At 44.4% G+C, this 23,430-nt stretch overlaps 1 protein-coding gene across 1 annotated transcript; it reads right to left on the reverse strand.

Moving 5' to 3' along the window:
* Positions 1-1,613: 1,613 nt before the first annotated feature.
* Positions 1,614-14,326, reverse strand: LOC134411465 (arylacetamide deacetylase-like 3). Its single transcript, XM_063145287.1, has 3 exons — positions 14,167-14,326; positions 10,329-10,392; positions 1,614-2,416 (listed from the first exon to the last, which is right to left on the reverse strand). Exons 1-3 carry the CDS (start codon positions 14,324-14,326, stop codon positions 1,636-1,638), a joined length of 1,005 nt encoding a protein of 334 aa, XP_063001357.1. The 3' UTR covers positions 1,614-1,635.
* Positions 14,327-23,430: the final 9,104 nt, after the last annotated feature.

Here is a 23,430-nt window from a genome sequence, read left to right on the forward strand (position 1 = left end):
ACTGAAATAAAGAACAAGTGAGACATTCAATGTATCAGAAATTAGCATTGATGGCTTCTGATTTATCCATCATATGTCACCTCTCTATCTTTATTCACATCCTTTTCAGCCAGGACAGACCAGTAGGTTTACAGGGCCTCCAAGGTAGAATTTCATATTTCACCCTACCAAGTTTGGCTTCTGATGCTAGGTTATGTACAAGCAAGTCCAGAGCTGACAACTTGGCAGTAACGTAACCCATTCCCCCATCCACCATGCTTCACCTCAAAAGCCCCATCAGATACATTCCCCAGCCATTGCTGGGGAAAGAAGTTCAGGCAAACAACTAGTGCAGAGACTTGAGATATATCAAGCCTTGATTTGGTGTCATTCTACGACTTCAACATGGGCATGATCTTGGAATGGAGGAGGGGTGGATGAGTTATGGGTGTTCTTTGCCCATGCCACGCCCACACCAAGGCCCTTGCTAGACCTACCTGGTAATCCTGTGGGGAGTAAGGGCGATGCCACGCTGCAGCTAGCGCGGGCCGTCGCCCCTAGCTAGACATAACATGTAGGGGTGTGAACGGACCCCCACGATCCGCTTCTCTTCCAGATCCGCCTATAGTCCGCTCCGCTCCGCTGCGGAGCTCCGGATCCAGATCGGAGCTCCGCTTTTCCCCCCCATAGGCTTGCATTGAAATCCAAAAAAGTCTACAACTTTTTTTCTGTTAAAGTTAGAAAACTCAAGTTTAGCACCATGACACCTCATGGACATATACACATGCATGCCAAGCTTCAAGAAAATCCAAGCGTCCCCTGATTTTTGGGGAATTTATGAAAATCGGACACCCCATTTTCAGACATGGACTGTTTTCCGACATTTTGACAGATAATTTTTTTTGAAGTAGGCACCCTCACAGATGCCATCTAGATCCACCTTCATGCCAAGTTTCAAGCAAATCCCATCATCCCCTGATTTTTGGCGGGGCTTTAACCTCTAACGCACCACCCTTAACCCCAATTCACACCCCTTTCGATATCTCTGTCAATTTTCACATTAGAAACCTCAACTCGGCACCATGATAGCTTATCCATGGATACATAGGCATGCCAAACCTCAAGCCAATCCCATCATACCCTGATTTTTGGGCAATTTATGAAAATCGGACACCCCATTTTCAGACATGGACTGTTCTCTGACATTTTGACAGATAAAAACTTGGAAGCAGGCACATCCACATTCATGACAAGTTTCAAGCAAATTCCATCATCCCCTGATTTGGGGGGGGCTTAAACCTCTAACGCAGCACCCCTAACCCCAATTCACACACCCCTTTCTATATCTCCATAAATTTCCACGTTAGAAACCTCAAGTTAGGCACCATAACTCCTAATGCACGTATACACATGCATGCCAAGCCTCAAGACAATCCAAGTTTGAGGCTTATTTTTCTTCTTTGAGGTGCTGCTGCAAGTGACAGCAGCAATAGAAATGGTGTTGGCAACGTGGCCACCATTCTCCACAACAGCCCACATTTAGCTTTGTATAGGACCTGTGTGTGTGTGAGAGAGAGAGAGAGAGAGAGAAGCCACAACCCAAACAAACATAGTGGAAAACATTTGGGGAAAATTCTGCCAAGTTTGTTATTTGCCTCACAAGTTCTTGACAAACTTTGCAAAGTTGTGCACCATCGGTTTTGATGATGGAAGGGACAATATCCCATAGCCAAATAAGATCAATGCTCCATGCACGCCAGTCTCAACGTGGGTCCACTTGACTGGCACGCCATTGTCCTCCAGTCGTTTCTTGTACAACAGCCCGTCATCTCGGAGTACATCAAACTCGGAGGTCAAAATGCATGCCTGTGGGAGCTTACTGATGATGGCATCTTCAGCCAAAAGTGGTGAAGCTGTTACTTCCAACTGTTGCTTCATTTCTTCGTACACCTCTGGTTTAAATTTATATGAGGCCGGATCTCGTGGTTTGTAGCCTCTGACCTTGAATTTTTCAGGAATGAGGTCTCCATTCACCCATTTCCGATATTTCAGCCTCATCTCCGGAGGAACATGGCAACCTTCCACAATCTCACCTACCAATGACGTCTTCTTGTTGAAGAAAAGGCAGCAGAAATAGGCAATCATGTCCCGCCAAAAAAATGGAACTCTGGCATTCTGTTGATATGAAGGCAAATCTAAGTCCATTCCCTGCAGTACTGGACAGATCAAAACCTGAGCATGAACTTTTGGGAGATCTTTTCTGTCCACCAGCAATTGGCAAACCCTTGCTGCCAAATTTGCTCCCATGCTCTCGCCTGCAATGATAACACGGGAAGCATCTACATGATAATCTTCAGTGTGCTTCAGAAAGTGGACGGTGGCCTTTAGACATTCAGCGTACTGGTTTGGATACGGATTTTCTGGTCCAAGACCATATCTAAGGGGAACAAAGATTGTTACTCTTGAGCAAATGTGAAGTACCAAAGAATTTATTCCTTCAAAAAAATGTCATTAGACATTTTTCATAACACCTTTAAATAAATAATCATTAAGTCTTATGTGGGACACAATTCAGAATAATGGTGGGGTAATAATTGAGGGGTAATAATTGATTACCCGTCAATTGAGACTAACTTACATTTTAGCAACTTACATGACTAATATCTCATTGATTTCAATGGGTGAATTTTAAGTCTGGCAATGTCTGGCTGCAAGGCAAAGTATATAAATTATTACAAATAAGCACCAAGAAAAGAAATCAGAATAATCAGGAATGGCAAAAAGCCTTACAAAGATATGCTGTCCTGAGAGTCAGTGTGGCGTAGTGGCTAAAGTGTTGGACTGGGAGTCGGGAAATCCAGGTTCTCATCCCCACTCAGCCATGGAAACCCACTGGGTGACTTTGGGCCAGTCACACACTCTCAGTCCAACCCACCTCACAGGGTTGTTGTTGTGAGGATAACATGGAGAAGAGGAGGAGGATTATGCACGCTGCCTTGGGTTCCTTGGAGGAAAAAAGGTGGGATATAAGTGCAAAATTAAATAAACAATAAATGTGTAAAAGAATTCAGTAATACATATGTATGTCATCAATAAAGTTCATATGAATCTAAATGGCCTTTTGTATTTCCAGTTATTTGGGTCAATTACATTTACAACTGGATATACCATTTTATAGAAACTAGGAGTGTGCAAGGTGGACCTTCCTGCCTTGAGATTCCATCTGGAGCTCCATAGAGGTGATTCCCTGCCTCTATATTGGAGCAGTTCCCCTCTCTCCACCTCATCGAATTACCCGTCGAAGAACCATTCAATATTTGGGTAACTGGAATTAACAGAAAAGCTTCCATATCCCTCATGTTAAAGTTAAAGAGATAAAACCTGGCACAGGGATAGTTCTTCAATTCATGCCTTGATATTTAGGACTTTTTTTTAAAAAAAAAAAACCCCACTCCCGCCATTTCCAAGCTGCTGCCCTCTGGATCTATTGGACAGACCCACCCCTCCCTTGCACTAGAAGCCCAGCCACTGAAATAAAGGGCCAGCCTGTGCCTGACTCAGGTGAAGAAGCTGTCTCGCTCACGATGCCATCCAGCAGCACTTTCACACTATGAAATTGTGGATGATTGACTCCTATGAGTCCGAGCACAAACTCGCTCCCTCTCCTCCTCCTCCTGCCAGAATCAGCAGCCAGATAGGGTTTCCCACTAGGGCTGTGCGTGGGACCCGCCCCCCGACTCACTTCGGATCCTGATTCAGACCCAGTCCACCTCACCTCGGATCTGAATCCGAATCGAGATTCAGACGTCCAAATTATTCAGATTTTTCTTTTTCTCATAGACTTGCATTGGAAAAAACAAACGCCTATAACTTTTCTAATTTTTCAAGATAGAATCATGAAAGTTGGTGACCTTACAGATACCCTGAAGTTGCTCATGTGTGCCAAATTTCAGACACATCTGTGCAATGGTTTTCCTGTTATCCACTGCTAAAAATGTGATTTTTCAAGGAAACAATTAAAGCAGCCACTCAAAGCAAAGAACCATTTGAGAAGGTGTGTATTCAGCTCACACCATCCCTCCAATTGCAGATCTACCCTAGGTTACTTTTGTTTACTAGGAGGAGGAAGGGGAAGGAGCAAGAGAAAGGAAGCAATCAAGGTACAGGACAACATATTCTCTAGCCCACCCCCCACCAGTGTTTGGAAGCCTGCAGAGTTGTTCCTATTGTCCAACACATTTGAAAGGATGTATCACAGTAGAATCATAGAATAGCAGAGTTGGAAGGGGCCTACAAGGCCATCGAGTAGTCAATACGTGGTTCGAGGCCTAGCAATTTCTCACCAGCTCAGCCCCCAGGATGACAATCAATGCTTGTCTGCAAGCCAACATTTTAGAATAGAATGCTGGATCAGCTATTTTTGTAAATCACCATTTGTACAAAATGGCTATAAATAGCACTGTTTATGCAAAACTAGAGGTGTCAACAGTTTAATTTTGTGTAACTTTTGCCTAAATCATGCTACTTATAACTGGATGGCGAGAGAGACAACCCCCCACCCGAGATCATCCAGTGCAGTGGTTCTCAACCTTCCTAATGCCGCGACCCTTTAATACAGCTCCTCATGTTGTGGTGACCCCCAACCATAAAATTATTTTCGTTCTTCTCTACACGATCCATTGTCATGGGATGGTTTGCTAATGAAAATAATACATAACAATAGCTTTAATAATACAAAAGATGATACATGACATAGTTCAGTCAATACAGTTTCCTAAGACCATCGGAAATATGTGTTTTCCAATGGTCTTAGGCGACCCCTGTGAAAGGATCGTTCGACCCCCAAAGGGGTCCCGACCCACAGGTTGAGAACCGCTGATCCAGTGGTTTGGCCAGTGCATCAAATGGGACAGATAAGCTGCTGGGATTCAGTGAGCAGCTCACGCAGTGGGTGTGGGGTGGTTTGCCCATTCCTATTTAGAGGTGGATACACAGCTGGTGGAGGCACAGTACTTGGGGCTGGGTGCTCATGTTCCAATAACACAGCAACGTTTCAAGTCACAGTAAGCCTATGTGGCAGAGTCTTGCTATTTACTGTTTTACTCTGTACAGCACCATGTACATTGATGGTGCTATATAAATAAATAATAATAATAATAATAATAATAACAGCAACACTGTGCACAGCCTCAGAAACTCTTTCTCTTTCTCTGTCTCCCTTGTATAACAGATTTCCCTTGCTACTGAACCCATTTTCTTCATCCCACGGTGTCATTGCTAAGATCATAGAATCATAGAATAGCAGAGTTGGAAGGGGCCTACAAGGCCATCGAGTCCAACCCCCTGCTCAATGCAGGAATCCACCCTAAAGCATCCCTGACAGAGGGTTGTCCAGCTGCCTCTTGAAGGCCTCTACTGTGGGAGAGCCCACAACCTCACCAGGCAACTGATTCCATTATCGTACTGCTCTAACAGTCCGGAAGTTTTTCCTGATGTCCAGCTGGAATCTGGCTTCCTTTAACTTGAGCCCCGTTATTTCGTGTCCTGCACTCTGGGAGGATCGAGAAGAGATCCTGGCCCTCCTCTGTGTGACAACCTTTTAAGTATTTGAAGACTGCTATCACGTCTCCCCTCAATCTTCTCTTCTCCAGGCTAAACATGCCCAGTTCTTTCAGTCTCTCTTCATAGGGCTTTGTTTCCAGACCCCTGATCATCCTGGTTGCCCTCCTCTGAACACGTTCTAAACTTGGCATTTATCCCTAATACATTTCATTCTGTTGTTTTCAGCCTATCATTCCAGCCTATCAAGATCACTTTGAAGTTTGTTTCTGTCTTCTATCCCACCCAATTTTGTGTCATCTGCAAATTTGATAAGCATTCCCTGTACCTCCTCGTCCAAATCATTAATAAAAATGTTGAAGAGCACTGGGCTCAGGACTGAGCCCTGCAATACCCCACTCGTTGCCTCTTCCCAATTTGAGAAGGTTCCATTGATAAGTACTCTTTGAGTCTGATTCTGTAGCCAGCTGTGAATCCACCTAATAGTTGCTCCATCTAGCCCACTTTTAGCTAGTTTGTTAATCAGAATGTCATGGTGCACTTTGTCAAAAGCTTTGCTGAAGTCAAGATATATGACATCCACAGCATTCCCACAGTCCACAAGGGAGGTTACCTGATCAAAAAATGAGATCAAATTAGTCTGACAGGACTTGTTCCTGACAAATCCATGTTGGCTTCTAGTGATCACCACATTTATTTCAAGGTGTTTACAGATCGACTTCTTTCTAATCTGCTCTAGAATTTTCCCAGGGATGGATGTCAGACTGACTGGTCTGTAGTTCCCAGGTTCCTCCTTTTTGCCCTTTTTGAAGATAGGGACAACGTTAGCCCTCCTCCAGTCGTCCGTCACCTCACCCGTCTTCCATGATTTTGCAAAGATAATAGACAAAGGTTCTGAGAGTTCTTTCACTAGCTCCTTATCAAGATATAAAGCTGCAAAACAGGAAGCCCCAGTGATGAATTCTGCAGGGGTGCTGAGTTCCCAGATGCTGAGCACTGGATGCCAAGTGCTGATGTGCAGGGCCTACTAGCAAAACCGCTTCTTCAACACCACCTCTGTTCAGATGAAAAGTCAGTCAAAGGTTAGTAGATCTCAAAAAGATACCAATTTCAGTAACAACACATGTGTTCCTGGGAGGAATTTCCCCAATAACTCACCAAGCAAACATAAGAACGTAAGAAGTGCCAATCTGGATCAGACCAAGGGTCCATCTAGTCCAGCACTCTGTTCACCCAGTGGCTGACCAGCCATCGGCCAGGGATGAACAAACAGGACATGGTGCAACAGCACCCTTCCACCCATGTTCCCCAGCAACTGGTGTACACAGGCTTACTGCCTTGAATACTGGAAATAGCAGAGACCCTTCAGGGCTAGTAGACATTGATAGCCTTTGCCTCCAGGAATTTATCCAACCCCCTTTTATGCACAAGTGAGACAGGGGAGCAAACACGGGCTAAGAGGGGCTGCATTTATTTCAGACTACAGCTCCCATCAGCTCCGGGCAACATGGCTGATAGTCAAGGGTGATGGGGCTCATAGTCCAAAATACATAGAAGACACCAGGCTGGAGAATGCTGGGCAAAGCCAATGTAATATGGGCCTTAGCTAGACCTACCTTCTATCCCACGATGGAGGAGGGAAGATCTCGCATTGTGATTCATGTGAGATCCCTCTTCTGTTTACACGTAAGGCGCGACGACCTCAGGAGAAGAGGCGTCACGCCCGCCATTTTTTAGTTTTTTTTAAAGACGATGGAGCGCACGAATGGTCGTGTGCCAAGGTAAGGTTTTTTTAAAAATTTAAGTTTAATCTACCTGCTCCCCCCCCCTCCTACACCAACGGTCACAGTGCTCCTGAGGAACGCTGCGCCCCATGCATGGCTCCTGGCTCCACACGAGTAATCGTGGCAAAGGGCCACATGTTCCACAGTCTTGTGCTCAGCCTTGGACCACAGAAAAAGCAGGCCCAAAGTGGAGGGCAAGATCCCAGGGTAAGGGAGAGATCATCCCTCCCTGATCCCAGGATCCCCTGTGCATCATGTGGACACACAGGGACAATCCCGGGTTTTGCCCCGGGATTTCACCCGGTCTAGCTAAGGCCATAGAGTCCTATTCAAAGTAACATTATAACATCTTCTTTGCATTCTGGAATTATTGTGCATCCAACCTGATGCATCAGCCCAGTATACTGTTTCCAACGGTGGCCAGCCAAATATCTCTGTAAAGTCTACTATCGGAACATGAATGCAACAGGGAGGCAACTTCTGGACATCCAATGTAGTCATCATAGGTAACACCCTTGTGCATATTTCCATGCCTATTTTCCTGCATCCCTACCTGGGACCTTCTTCATGAAAACCATATATCTCCCACTGAGTTCCAGCTTGTTCCCTTTACTCAGCCCCAGATCATACCAAACACTCTGCACATGGACTAAGTGCAGGGATAACCTCTGCTTTGCACTTTCTAACTTCCTGACCTATCACGTCTCAGCATGAGTTGGCATAGGTGTGGATGCAGAATGACTCTTCACAGCGTTCCCAAGGTGACAGTCCCAGAGACCTGCAAAGACCCCCAAGGTGCACAGTGCAACTTTCTAGGGAAAATACTTATTGGAACCATCCATTTTTCTTGGCCTGTGACCATTGCCTTTGAAACAACATTTTAGCGGTAAGTGAAATGCACACTTTCCAATGGTTTCCCTGAATCTCTGACCCCTCACTTATTGATTTTATTCTCTCTCCTTCTCACCCCCAAGACATCGTGAAATATTGGGCTATTAACAGCTAACCAGGGGCTTTACGCTTTCTTAGGCACAAAGGAGATCACCAAGTTTGCTATTTTCGCATCAAAAACTGGATGTGCCATGTTGGTATCATTGATACTGAACAATGGTGTGCGTCCAGCTATCAGACTAATGGGTCTAAATTCGGCATGAAGGAAAAGTCAACTTCTGCAAACAGAATATATTTTGCAAATTAATTCGGAGATGATTTACACAGGGATGGGCTGCGGTGTTGGGCAGCAGAAATTATTATTATTAGTTTATTATTTATTATATTTATATCCTGCCTTTTTTCCTCCAAGGAACCCATGCCGATGTACATAAACTTCCTCCTCCTCTCGATTTTATCCTCACAACAACAACTTTGTGACTGGCCCAAAGTCACCCATCAGGGCTAGTAGCCATTGATAGCCTTCGTCTATATCTAGAATATCTAGAAAACAACAGTATCAGAAATATTTCAACTAGTGCGGTTCCAAAACGTCTTTCCCATTTTCCACATGTGAACCATTCTTATTATATTTGATAGAATAAAAATTGCTTTTGGGGAGAAGAATAAAAGGAAAAGGAAATTGACGTGAAATTCTCAAAGATCATAGAATAGTAGAGTTGGAAAGGGCCTGCAAGGCCATCAAGTTCAATCTCCTTCTCAATTCATACCCTAAAGCATACTTGACAGATGGCTGTCCAGCTGCCTCTTGAATGACTCTAGTGTGGGAGAGCCCACTAATCCTTAGGTCATCGGTTACATTGGCTCTAACAGGGAGGAAGTTTTTCCTGATGTCCAGCTGGAATCTGGCTTCTTGTCACTTGAGCCCATGGTTCCATGCCTGGACTCAGGGATGATCAAGAAGAGATCAAGAAGAGATCTCCCCTCAATCTTCTCTTCTCCAGGTTAAACATGCCCAGTTCTTTCAGGGGGAATCCGCACGTCGTTCCGAGATCGCTTCTAAGCGACCCCAGTGTGGCGTGAAAGCGATCGTGTAACTGGCCTTTGGAAGAGCCGACGAAGAGACGTCCTTCCCGCTGCCGCCGCTGCCGCCGCCACCACCCGCAGACCTCCTCACCGGCTGGGACAGAGAGCTTGGGGGAAGAAGGCGGGGTTGAGAGCTTCTTCCGCTCTCAACCCCGCCTTAGTCAGCCGAGCTCTCCTCGCCGGTCGGCGAGGAGGTCTGTGGGTAGCAGCGGTGGAGGCGGCAGTGGGAACGACGTCTCTTCGTCAGCTCTTCCAAAGGCCAGTTACACGATCGCTTTCACGCCGCACTGGGGTCGCTTAGAAGCGATCTCGGAACGACGTGCGGATTCCCCCCTAGTCTGTCTTCATAGGGCTTTTTTTCCAGGCCCCTGATCATCCTCATTGCCCTCCTTTGAACCCTTCCAGCTTGTCTGCATCCTTTTTAATTGTGGAGCCCAGAACTGGACGGAGTACTCAGGGTGAGACAGGATCTACACTACTGCTGTAAAATGGTTTATAAATAATAGTATTGACAACTGTTGGGGCCCATGACACACTCCATATACAGTTTTCAACTTAACCTCCTTGGTTTAGGTCTAGCCTTAAGCAGTGCAGGGTTCTTCTGTGTAATTTAGTTTGTGTGTGAGTAATTTGTACAGTAAACAAGTGAGTACAGTAAACCCTCAGCAGTCTGCAGGGCCCCTGGCTTCCCATGTTTCAATGAAAACTGAAGGGAAGATGTCATGGTGCAGCTCCTGCCATGGGAGTGTTTCAGCTTAGGATGTGCAGCTGGCTACCTGGTGAATCTGTGACCTTTGGAAAGATGCGTAATAAAAAGCAGAAGCGAAACGGCACTCTTGGCTACATTGCTATGATAAAAGAACCTCAAAAGACTATCATGAGAAAGTTAAAGAAATCCTAAAGAGCCCTGAGAAAGAGGCAGAAACACAAAAGCCGCTTTTGCAGAGGAAGAGAACCGGCAGGAATCCGGTGGATAGATCTCAGCACAACACTTATCACAAGCAATAGCAGTGTAGAGATGGCACTTACCCAACAGATACAACCAGCGAGTCGCCTTCTTTGGCAATGTGCCGCACAATTCTTTCGAACAAATCTGAAAGTGAGCATTTTTCAAGTCAGGATGCATGGAAGATCAAACAAGAAAACAAGCCATATCCTGGTTGCCGGATTGGTCAATTTACAGCCTCTGCCAAGTAGTGGAGCGCAACTGATAGGGCCCTGCAGAAACTGCTCTGGCTAGCATCTCGTCCATCACAGGGCAGTCTCCAGCTTTCCTCCAATTCCAAAAATGTCTGTCGTTACTTTGCCAAAGCCATAAGAACGTAAGAAGTGCCCTGATGCTGGATCAGTCCGAGGGTCCACCTAGTCCAGCACTCTGGTCACACAGGGCTCAATCAGCTGTTGACCAGGACCCACAAGTAGGACAGGAGTGCAACAGGACCCTCCCACCCATGTTCTACAGCAACTGGTGCATACAGGCTTCCTGCCCCAGATTTTGGAGGCAGCACATAGTCATCGGGGCTAGTAGCCATTGATAGACTTCTCCACCCCCTTTTAAAGCCACCCAAATTAGTGGCCGTTGTGATAGCGGATGCCATACTTTCACTATGTGCTGTGTGAAGAAGTCCTTCCTTTGTTCAGTCCTGAGTCTCCCACCAATCAGCTTTATGAGTTAACCCTGAGTTCTAGCATTATGGGAGAACGAGAAAAATGTCTCCCTATTCACATTCTCCACACCATAAATAATTGCGTACACCTCTATCATGTCTCCCCTCAGCCTCCTTTTTCCAGGCTAAGCAATGCCAGCTGCTGTAACCGTCTGTCCACTTCTCTTCTCTTATAACCATTAGAATAGTTTTCTTTGTTTCAGGCTGTAGCTAGACCTAAGGTTTATCCCAGGATTGATCTGGGGTCAAACCTGTTCCTCTAAGTGCCACTTAGGCCATCCAGTACTCAGGCAGGGATGAACCTGGGCTGATCCTGGGATAAACTTTAGGTCTAGCTACGGCCCCAGTCTCCAACAAATTGTACTGAATTCAAATTCCAACTTAATTCTTTGAGTGCCACCATTTATGCAATCAAAACAACAATAGCTATGCACAACAGGCAGACAGCACCTCTGTGTTTTCAGAAGTACAAAAAGGGAAAATAGGGTGGAAGAGACCCCCAAAGCAGCATAAAGAGGTTAGTGTCCATGGAATGCAGACTGACAGTTGTGGGAGGAGGAGCCTCTCTGTCTGCTAATAACTTTGCCTCTTTTTTCAATGCTAAAATCCAAACTATCCGCTCTGATCTGGCCAGCTCTGCTCCTCTTCCAGTTCCTGTTCCTCTTCTGCCAGTTCCTCCTGCAAATTTCTCTGCGTTTCCTTCAGTCTCAGCCGATGAACTGTCTACAATACTGCGCTCTTCGAAGCCCTCCACTTGTTCTCGTGATCCGATTCCTTCTCGTGTCTTTATTAATCTTATTCCTGCTATCCTCCCTTCCTTGCTTCATATTATTAATCTTTCTCTGTCCTCTGGTTCATTTCCTTCTGCTTTTAAACATGGTACAGTCTCTCCCATTCTCAAGAAACCTACTCTTGACAGGCTATCTCTGTCTAACTACTGACCTGTCTCTTTGTTGCCGTTTGTTTCAAAGATCCTGGAGCGGGCGGTCTACTCTCGCTGACTTGACTTTCTTTCTAGTAACTCTGCTTTGGATCCACTTCAATCTGGATTCCGCCATCTGCATTCCACCGAAACAGCCCTTACTAAGATCACCAATGATCTCCTTACTGCCAAGTCTAAAGGCCATTATTCCGTTCTTATTCTCCTTGATCTAACTGCAGCCTTTGACACGGTTGATCATGATCTTCTTTTAGATTCCCTTCATGACCTTGGATTTTGTGGCTCTGTCTACAACTGGTTTGCCTCCTATCTAGCGGGTCGCTCTTTCAGCGTGTTGGCTAATGGCAGCTCGTCTTCCTCCTTTCCCCTTTCAGTAGGGGTTCCGCAAGGCTCAGTGCTTGGCCTGTTGTTGTTTTCCTTATACATGTTGCCCTTGGGCAAGCTTATTCAATCTCATGGCCTCCAATATCATCTGTACGCCGATGATACACAATTATATCTGTCATCTCCGGAACTTTCTCCTGATGTTCACGATCGTATCTCGGCATGTCTTTCAGATATCTCAGCTTGGCTGCTTCATCGTCGTTTGAAACTCAATATGGCAAAGACTGAATTGCTCGTTTTTCCTCCTAAACCTTCTTCTCATCTCTCATTCTCTCTTACTGTCAATGATGTTACGCTTACTCCGGTCAAGAAGCTCGTAGCCTTGGCTTTATATTTGACTCCTCGCTCTCCTTTATTCCTCATATTGAGGCAGTAGCTAAATCGTGTCGATTTTTCCTGTATAATATTGCCAGGATTCGATCATTTTTGTCTGTCTCTTCCGCCAAGACGCTTGTTCATGCGCTGGTTATTTCACGGTTGGACTACTGCAACCTTCTTCTCTCTGGCCTTCCTTCTTCTCACATCAGTCCGTTGGTTTCTGTTCACCACTCTGCCGCAAAGATCATCTTCTTGTCTCACCGCTCTGACCATGTTACTCCGCTTCTGAAATCTCTTCATTGGCTTCCAATTCACTTCAGAATCCAATATAAACTTCTCCTGTTAACCTTCAAAGCTTTTCACGGTCTAGCTCCTTCCTATCTCTCCTCTCTCATCTCACACTATTGCCCCGCTCGTGCTCTTCGCTCCTCTGATGCCATGTTTCTCGCCTGCCCAAGGGCCTCTACTTCCCTTGCTCGGCTTCGTCCATTTTCTTCTGCTGCCCCTTACGCCTGGAACGCTCTTCCAGAACATTTGAGAACTACAAGTTCAATCGCAGCTTTTAAAGCTCAACTAAAAACTTTTCTTTTTCCTAAAGCTTTTAAAACTTGATGTTGTGCAGACTTTATACTGTTAGTTATACCTTACCCAGCGCCTGCTTACCCTACCCTGTGCCTGTTGGCATTCTCTTCCCCTCCTTATTGTTTTACTATGATTTTATTAGATTGTAAGCCTATGCGGCAGAGTCTTGCTATTTACTGTTTTACTCTGTACAGCACCATGTACATTGATGGTGCTATATAAATAAATAATAATAATAATAGTAATAATAATAATAATTAAAACCAAGTGGGAGGTGGAATGGAATGGAGCAGATGGAAAAGGAGGATGGAATAAAATGCATATAGATATAAAAAGTACAGAAAGAACACCTTGAAATCAATGCAGTGATTGCTAGAAGCCAACATGGATTTGTCAGGAACAAATCCTGTCACACTAATTTGATCTCATTTTTTGATCGGGTAACCTCCCTTGTGGACTGTGGGAATGCTGTGGGTGTCATATATCTTGACTTCAGCAAAGCTTTTGACAAACTGCCCCATGACATTCTGATTAACAAACTAGCTAAAAGTGGGCTAGATGGAGCAACTATTAGGTGGATTCACAGCTGGCTACAGAATCGGACTCAAAGAGTACTTATCAATGGAACCTTCTCAAACTGGGAACCTCAAAACTTCTCACATGCTGGCAACGAGTGGGGTACACTCTAGGTTGAGGGCTCTCCCACACTAGAGGCCTTCAAAAGCCAGCTGGTCAACCATCTGTCAGGGCTGCTTTAAGGTGGATTCCTGCATTGAGCAGGGGGTTGGACTCGATGGCCTTGTAGGCCCCTTCCAACTCTGCTATTCTATGACTCTATGATTCTATGTCAGGGCATAACAGGGAGGTTACAGGGAAGGCCTTCAGTCTATGATTTTTTCCATTTTTATTTAAATTAGGAAAAACATTGTACCTAATTGTTTGCTCAATCATCACATATACATGGAGTTTTTCTTACCAATGGATCCAAAAATACCAGCCCCTCCGTGGAAGAAAACGACAGCTTTCTGTTTTGTTGCAGTCTGGGTTTTAGACTGATAAATCCTCACTGGCACCTCATCAAATGTCTTGTTCTGAATGAGAAGTGATGAATCCCTGAAGGCTGGGTATCCTTGCATTGCAAATCGTAAAAAATTTACACGACTGTAGAGACCCAGTTTCTCTAAAACATCCCCCTGTTCACAACAAAAAAGGGAGAGAGAAAAGGGGAGGAGGAAGAGAGAGGGGGATGTATGAGAAATTAGTTTGAGCAGGTCATTAAAGGCCAGGTTAAGACCTTTCTCTCCTCCCAGGCATTTAACAGGCATTTAACAGCATTTAAGAACATATGCTGAGTGTGTTTGTTTTTAACAGACCCCAGAATAGCTGTTTTTATAAGGATATTGTTGTTTTTATGCTTTTTATGTTTTAAAACTTTGTATATTTATTTTTAATACTGTTTTTAACTTTTGCAAACTGCCCAAAGAGCTTCAGCTACGGGGTGATATATAAATGCTAATCATCATCATCGTCATCATCATCATCAAATATGGAAGGCAAGCCACCAGGCTTATATAGTGACCTTCCATTGGCTCAGTAACCTTCCTAGTTTTACAGCCTATCTTGAATGACACAAACAGGGGAGTCATCAAACACATGGCAAATCACAGTCCATAGTTGCATGTGGCTTGGTGGGTCACAGGTTTTGCAACCGTAGAGCAGGTCCAGTCATCCAAATGTTAGAATCACAGAATCAATGAATAGTATAGATGGAAGGGGCCTCTAAGGCCATCGAGTCCAACCCCCTGCTCAATGCTGGAATCTACCTTAAAGCATATCTGACAGATGGCTGTCTAGCTGTTTCTAGAATGCCTGTATTGTGGGAGAGCCCACTACCTCCCTAGGTCATTGGTTCCATTGCCATACTGCTCTAACAGTCAGGAAGCTTTTCCTGATGTCCAGCCTGAATCTGGCTTCCTGTCACTTGAGCCTATTACTCCATATTCAGAGGAGGGCAACCAGGATGATCAGGGGTCTGGAAACAAAGCCCTATGAAGAGAGACTGAAAGAACTGGGCATGTTTAGCCTGGAGAAGAGAAGATTGAGGGGAGACATGATAGAACTCTTCAAATACTTGAAAGGTTGTCATACAGAGGAGGGCCAGGATCTCTTCTCGATCCTCCCAGAGTGCAGGACACGGAATAATGGGCTCAAGTTAAAGGAAGCCAGATTCCAGCTGGATATCATGAAAAACTTCCTGACTGTTAGAGCAGTATGACAATGGAATCAGTTACCTAGGGAGGTTGTAGGCTCTCCCTCACTAGAGTCATTCAAGAGGCAGCTGGACAAGCATCTGTCAGGGATGCTTTAGGGTGGATTCCTGCATTGAGCAGGGGGTTGGACTCGATGGCCTTGTAGGCCCCTTCCAACTCTGCTATTCTATGATTCTATGATTCTATGATATCCTGCATTCTGGGAAGATCGAGAAGAGATCCTGGCTCTGTTCCATGTGACAACCTTTGAAGTACTCTCTATCCTAACATGTTTATTTTCATTTATTTATTTATTTATTTGGGGGGGGGGTTGCTTTCAGTTGCAGTCCTTTTTGGACTCCAGCCAATCAAAGACCTTTTTAAAGTAATCACGTTCCCTACAGTAGCATTAAATGCTCACATGAGCACCAATTCCTGACTGCAGGACTACCATGGTTGACCCAAATCTTTCTGCTGGGTCAATGCAGGATTAGCTAAGCACCAGTGGAACCACATAGCAATTACATAATCCTTATTACTAAACTTTCTTCAGGAAGGAAGGATACTCCTCTCACACATTCTTTGGGTGCACTATTGGTTATGGGCAACTTCAATTCACGTCCGTAGGCAGAACTACGATTTGTGTGAGAAATTCACTCCATTATTTTCCTTCTGAAACAATTTACTCAACACCTACTCTTGGACCTGAACACAGACTCCAGTGCAATTTGCAATCGAAAAGCCATGCATTTTTTTTTTTTAGCTTCTAATGTATCCCAACACCCCAAATAATCATTCGGCAATGTGTGTACATTTTTGGGGGGGGGGATGTGCACAATGAAAAATTCATACAGTTTCAAAATGTGGTCCCACCTGAGCATCAGATTTCAGATAAATTGGACAAAATCTCCCAAACTCATAAGGATTTACAATAGGCACAAAACAATCACTATCTAAACTGGAGCTTTCATAGAGGTCAATTTCACCACTCTCATTCCTCATCTCTGTAACATTTTATGTGAATTGTTCATGGGGTCCTGGGCATTTTTTAATTCCTTATCCTTTCTTTCTTTCTTTCTTTCTTTCTTTCTTTCTTTCTTTCTGTTTTTCTCATACTTTAGAAACATTATAGTAATTCAGTCAAATTTTAGCCTTTTCAGGAATAGTTCAAATTCATTATTAAAATAATCTTCATTTATTTATTTATGGTTCCGGGCATGGAACCATCTATTCTAGCATCCAGGGCCAGATCTACACCAATCAGGATATGACATTTTGAAAATGGTTTGAAAACTATATATAGCGTGTGTCTTGGGCCCCAGCAGTAGCCAATACTGTTATAAACTTTTGTAAACTGCCCAGAGAGCTTCAGCTATGGGGCGGTATATTTTATTTATTTATTTATTTATTTATTTTATTGCATTTGTATGCTGCCCCATAGCCAAAGCCCTCTGGGTGGTTCACATCAGATAAAAACATTTGAAAACAATATACAAAGAGTGAAAAACAACAAAAATAAGCAAAATACACATACATTTAAAACCAGTACAACAACTTTAAAAATGAAGAGCTCAAAAAACAGACCCAGGGTCTCAAGGTCATTACATATTGCTAAATATGTGGCCGAAGAGAAAAGTCTTGACCTGGTGCCGAAAATATGACAATGTTGGCGCCAGGCAGGCCTTGTCAGGGAGATTGTTCCACAGTTGGGGGGCCACCACAGAGAAGGCCCTCTCTCTTGTCGCCAACCTCCGAGCTTCCCTCCGAGTATATAAATGTAAATAATAATAATAATAATAATAATAATAATAATAATAATAATAATAATACATTTTAAAGCAGTAGTGTAGATCCTGCACTGTTCCCATGGAGACAAACCAGATGCAACTCTGTCCATTTTGGTTGCTGTCAGTTTCTCAGTTTCCCGGTATTACATTTGGTTTGTCTTGAATGATGAGATTTTCCCTATTCCTAACTTTAGTCCATCCCAAAGACTGTGTTTAAAAAAAAAATGTCTGCATGAAAATTCTTAATCCATTTTTGTGGATTAAAATCATAGGCGTGCGCAGCACATTTCATTAAGGGGTTCAGCCAGGGATTTTTTTTAAGGTAAACATTGATTAAATATACAGTAATAAAGGACTTTTTTTCATTCATCAAACAAACAAAATAAATGAAAACTGAAGTAAACTGTATTTTTTTAATTAACAAGTAATCTGTACTTTAAAAATACACATTTTAAAATGGAGACTCTGAATACTATTTTTTTGCTGTAGTGATAACCAGGCATATATAAAGATACAGTCAATTTTCACCATCTTTAAATTTAATCAGATAATGACCTAATCCAAACTTACTAAAACAGATTCACATTTAAAACAGATTCTATCACATTAACAACAATGAGTGTCATCTTAAGTTCGAGCACCATACATAGAATACACCATACATAAAATGCCCTAATAATGATTTTAAAAGATTGCCCTGTGTGCTGCTGAGCAAAGAATTTGGAATGAGGTCCAGGAGAGAGACTTCTGGGGTGAATATAGTGAGGACGAGGGGTGGCTGTGAGCCTAGCATAAGAGAGGGCTGGCTGGCAAGATTTGGAGAACTTGGGGGAGTGTAGATCTGTTCTCACTCGGAATTGCTCTGTTTTGGACTTTTCTACTGCTCACTTTCCGTTGTCAGATCATCACCTAGTTTCTTTCAATATTACTCATAATCCTCCTCCTTCACGTCCCGCTTCTCGCTCTTGTCGTGACTTGCAATCTATCAATTATGAGGCTTTTTCTCAGTCTCTAGCCTCCTCTCTTCCTTCTGTCTTTTCGGCTGTCTCCTTGGACTCAGCTGTCTCCTTCTTTAATTCCTCCTTATCTTCAACTCTTGATAATCTTGCTCCATCTACAACTCGGATAGTTCGCCCTTCTCAACCCCAACCGTGGCTCACCTCTTTCCTCCGCTACCTTCGCTCTTGTTCCCGGGCAGCTGAACGCCTTTGGCGTAGGACCAGGGACTGGGCGGACTTTGTCCATTACAAATTTGTACTCTCCTCTTTCTCTTCTGCCATTTCATTGGCCAAACAGCAGTATTTCTCAATGTTGATCCAGTCAAATGCTATGCATCCTCAGCGGCTCTTTGCGTCCTTCAATTCTCTTCTGAAGCCTAATCCACCATCTCTCCTCGCCTCTCTGTCTGCTAATAACTTTGCCTCTTTTTTCAATGCTAAAATCCAAACTATTCGCTCCGATCGGGCCAGCTCTGCTCCTCTTCCAGTTCCTGTTCCTCATCTGCCAGTTCCTCCTGCAAATTTCTCTGCGTTTCCTTCAGTCTCAGCTGATGAACTGTCTACAATACTGCGCTCTTCGAAGCCCTCCACTTGTTCTCGTGATCCGATTCCTTCTCGCATCTTTATTAATATTATCCCTGCTATCCTCCCTTCCTTGCTTCATATTATTAATTTTTCTCTGTCCTCTGGTTCATTTCCTTCTGCTTTTAAACATGCTACAGTCTCTCCTATTCTCAAGAAACCTACTCTTGATAGGCTATCTCTGTCTAACTACCAACCTGTCTCTTTGTTGCCGTTTGTTTCAAAGATCCTGGAGCGTGTGGTCTACTCTCGTTGTCTTGACTTTCTTTCTAGTAACTCTGCTCTGGATCCTTTTCAATCTGGATTCCGTCCTTTGCATTCCACTGAAACAGCCCTTACTAAGATTACCAATTATCTTCTTACTGCTAAGTCTAAAGGCCATTATTCCGTTCTTATTCTCTTTGATCTAACTGCAGCCTTTGACACGGTTGATCATGATCTTCTTTTAGATTCCCTTCATGACCTTGGATTTTGTGGCTCTGTCTATAACTGGTTTGCCTCCTATCTAGCGGGTCGCTCTTTCAGCGTGTTGGCTAATGGCAGCTTGTCTTCCTCCTTTCCCCTTTCAGTAGGGGTTCCGCAAGGCTTGGTGCTTGGTCCGTTGTTGTTTTCTTTATACATGTTGCCCTTGGGTAATCTTATTCAATCTCATGGCCTCCAATATCATCTGTATGCTGATGATACACAATTATATCTTTCATCTCCGGATCTTTCTCCTGATGTTCACGATCGTATCTCGGCATGTCTTTTAGATATCTCAGCTTGATTGCTTCATCGTCGTTTGAAACTTAATATGGCAAAGACTGAATTGCTTGTTTTTCCTCCTAAACCTTCTCCTCATCTCTCATTCTCTCTTACTGTCAATGATGTTACACTTACTCCAGTCAAGGAAGCTCGTAGTCTTGGCTTTATATTTGATTCCTCGCTCTCCTTTATTCCTCATATTGAGGCAGTAGCTAAATCCTGTCGTTTTTTCCTGTATAATATTGCCAGGATTCGATCATTTTTGTCTGTCTCTTCTGCCAAGACTCGTGTTCATGCATTGGTTATTTCTCGGTTGGACTACTGCAACCTTCTTCTCACTGGCCTTCCTTCTTCTCATATCAGTCCGTTGGTTTCTGTTCACCACTCTGCTGCTAAGATCATCTTCTTGGCTCGCCGCTCTGACCATGTAACTCCACTTCTGAAATCTCTTCATTGGCTTCCAATTCACTTCAGAATCCAATATAAACTTCTCCTGTTGACCTACAAAGCTTTTCACTGTCTAGCTCCTTCTGATCTCTCCTCTCATCTCACACTATTGCCCCGCTCGTGCTCTTCGCTCCTCTGATGCCATGTTTCTCGCCTGCCCAAGGGTCGCTACTTCCCTTGCTCGGCTCCGTCCATTTTCTTCTGCTGCAGCATACCCCAGCCAGCCATGCCAGCTAGGGGATTCTAGGAGTTGAAGGACTTTTTTCTGTCTAAACATGCATAAAATTGTGCCTTTAACTTATCATGTCACACTAACAGAAATACAGGAATCAAATAGGATTTCCTTCAGTGGGACATACTTACTTAGGAGTAAGTACCATTTTGTTATAGGAAAGGATAATATATTTTTAATTAAAATTTAAAAATAACTATCACCTGGTACAGAGTTTTCCTATGGAAGACCTGGCTGGTTCACTGTTGTAATTATTTGATTGGGACTGAAGTAGAGGGGCACTAATTTTGCTGTACTTATTGTCTTTAAATATGGTTAAATATCCCAGTGTGGGATGTACTTATTGTCTTTAAATATGGTTAAATATCCCACAGTTACCTAGCTATTCTATTTCTACAGTTCTTTTTCTCCTGTCCTTTCTTCATCCTCTCTTCATTTTCAGGCTGCATCCGGTGAACATTTACCTCAGAGTAAGTTTGCTTGATCTCAGTGGGGCTTACTTCTGAGTAGACGTACATAGGATTGTGCTGCAGCTCTGTTTTAAAGTGACACAAGATGCACACATCCAATGTTTACCAAAAGAATGGCTTGAAAAGAGGGGGATGGACATCCTAAAATAAGCAAGGGCAGATAGGAATTGTTTTAGCATGTATTCTGAAAAAGGTGCTGCTGAATGAACCCTCCTTAGCCAGGAGGTCCTGGGGGGGCATTGCAGTTCTCCCCCCTTCCCCCTTTCTTTTCTCTTGCTGGAGACCAGACTGGGGTGGGCGGTGGGGCAGCGATGAGGAGAGAAGGCATGCAAACATGCAGCTTCTCTCTTTCCCTCTTTCTCCCAAACATTACAGTACCTGCAGGGCTGATGGGGAGAGGAGGGCAGCAGCTTCGAAGGGGGGAGGGCCCCAATCCGCAGCTCTGGGCAATCTATCTTACAAACAGTCCCCTCCTCGGCTCCTCCACGTGCTGCTTCCTGGCTCCAGCGTGGCTGCTGCTCCCACCTTGTTCAGCAACTGTCGCAGAGGTCAGGCAGAGCAGCTGGGAGCGGCTGAGTGAGTGAAAGAGCGAGCGTGCGAGCAAGCAAGTGAGAGAGCTGTGTGTGTGTGTGGGTGTGTGGGTGTGTGCAGTGGCTGCACCCTGAAAAAAGCCTTCCGGAGGTGGAGCAGGCTAGAGCAGCGGCTCCTTGCTTGTCCTCTCTCCCTGAAGTTGCTTGGCAGGGACGGGGCAAACATGGCGGTGGCAGCATATTAGGGGGTTCAGCTGAACCCCCTGAACCTCCTGTCTGCACGCCAATGCTCAAAATCCATGCCTTTTGTATGCATTGCTTCCTAATATGTACATTTTTGGAAAGTAATTTTCATAATATAATGCATTTTAATGTTATTTCCCTAGGATGTGGATTTTTGCATACATTTTTGATAGGAAAACCCCATTGAAGAATTAAGCACAATTTAACTTAAGAGCCCTGATGGATCAGAAGAAATAGCAGCGGGTGAGGTGAACTGAAGTGAATGTATCCAACCCTTTATAAGAACATGAAAATGTTCCTTCTAGATCAGATTACTTCAGTATTCTCCTTCCAACAGTGGCTATGATTTATAAGAAATTAATTCATTACGTTTCCATATTGGCCGATTGCCAAAGCGCTTTGGGCAGTTCACAACAAGACAAAACATAATCTACAAACTTTAACGTCTTTAAACACACACAAACACACACACACACACACATACAAAGTTTGAAACAGTTAAAAACAATTAAAAGTGAAACTACCAGGATCACAATACACAAATTAACATTAAAAGTCCTGGTCATATTCCACTAAAGGCCTGGGAGTAGAGGGAAGCCTTAACATAGCTAGAACAAAGATGACAGTGTTGGTGCCAGGCAGACCTCCCTGAGGAGAGCATTCCACAGTTGGTGGGGTCACCACTGAGAAGGCTCTCTCTCTTGTTACCATCCTACACAATTTCATAGAAGCACCCTCTCAGAGGAAGGCCTCAGATCTTGATCATAGTGCATGGGAAGGTTCATACCTGAAGAGGCACTCCATCACCCAAGAAGTTCAGAAATAATCCAAGCAGCCCACAATGAGGTGGAAAGGTGATGGTTTTTCTCTTCTTTTGCTCCCCATTAACAGACAGGCAGGTAGACCGTCACTGGACCTGGAGGTTCCAGCGAGTGCTAATTGACCGTGGTAAAACTACTACGGTGGACCTTGGTATATAAAATTTCCCCAATGGGCTTCCAAGGTCTAAAGATAATGAAAACTTACCCAAAATAGTATAAAGATTACTATAGTTTGGTAGAGGCGCATCTTTAATGGCTGCTCCATTCCAGGAGGAAGCCTGACTTTGGCATACTGGATGACAGCACACACCAGAAACATGACCGGGAACATGGACACTGTCAAGAGAGTTGCTGCTATGATCTTGCAAGAGAGCACCATTGTGCTTTTCCGAGAGCAGAACCACAATCACGAAATGGATGGATTTTGCCCAGTGTTCCAAGCGGAATGCCCGTTTGCCTTCGTGTCTCTGTCTGATGCTTCCTGGAGCAGAGGCACTCTGTTCCCATACCGAAAGTGGCACAGATATATATGCGTGAAAATAATCCACTGTTAGAACTGTCTTTGCCTCATCCTATAATATAAACACCCACAGGAAGATCAAGATTAGCATAGTCACATGGGGAGAATTCCTTTGTCTGGGAAAATTCAATGAATGTGGAATAGTGTCTTGAGTCTCAGACTGGGAGTTGGCAGATCCAGCCGCTAGTCCCTGCCTGATCATGGAAGCTCACATGGCCCACTGCTAGATGAGGGTTTAGCCCAGGCTGATACCTGGGCTCACCTCTGTACATAGACGATCCCGGGGTCAGCCCAGGCTAAATCCTCCCTCAGCCCAGGATAACCGGCACCGGTTGTGACCTGGTATTTCCACAGCCCTGGGCTGAGCCTGGGGCTGCGGAAGGTCTAGCTGGTTCCACGGCTTTTCCTAGCTATGCAGCTTACTTGCGAGTAGCTGGGAGAAGCCGCACACTGGGCAAAGCGCTCCACAGGAGCTCTGTGCCCGTTGGGCTGGGGGGGGAATCGTGAAGGGGGAGAGATGGGGGCTGGGGGGGAAGAGTGGATCCGGTGGGAGAAATTGGGGGAAGAGGGATCGCAGCCAGAGGGATTGGAGATTTTGGCCAGAGGGGCAAAGGGGG

The sequence above is a fragment of the Elgaria multicarinata genome, chromosome 20, assembly GCF_023053635.1.
Source record: "Elgaria multicarinata webbii isolate HBS135686 ecotype San Diego chromosome 20, rElgMul1.1.pri, whole genome shotgun sequence".
In the NCBI taxonomy this organism is placed as follows: Eukaryota; Metazoa; Chordata; class Lepidosauria; order Squamata; family Anguidae; genus Elgaria; species Elgaria multicarinata.

Coding starts and splice junctions, on each gene's coding strand:
- LOC134411465 (XM_063145287.1), bottom strand. CDS start 14,326: ATGCAAGGATACCCAGCCTTCAGGGATTCATCACTTCTCATTCAGAAC. Junction 10,393..14,166: donor TGGTATTTTTGGATCCATTG/GTAAGAAAAACT, acceptor GCTCACTTTCAG/ATTTGTTCGAAAGAATTGTG. Junction 2,417..10,328: donor TCGCTGGTTGTATCTGTTGG/GTAAGTGCCATC, acceptor TGTTCCCCTTAG/ATATGGTCTTGGACCAGAAA.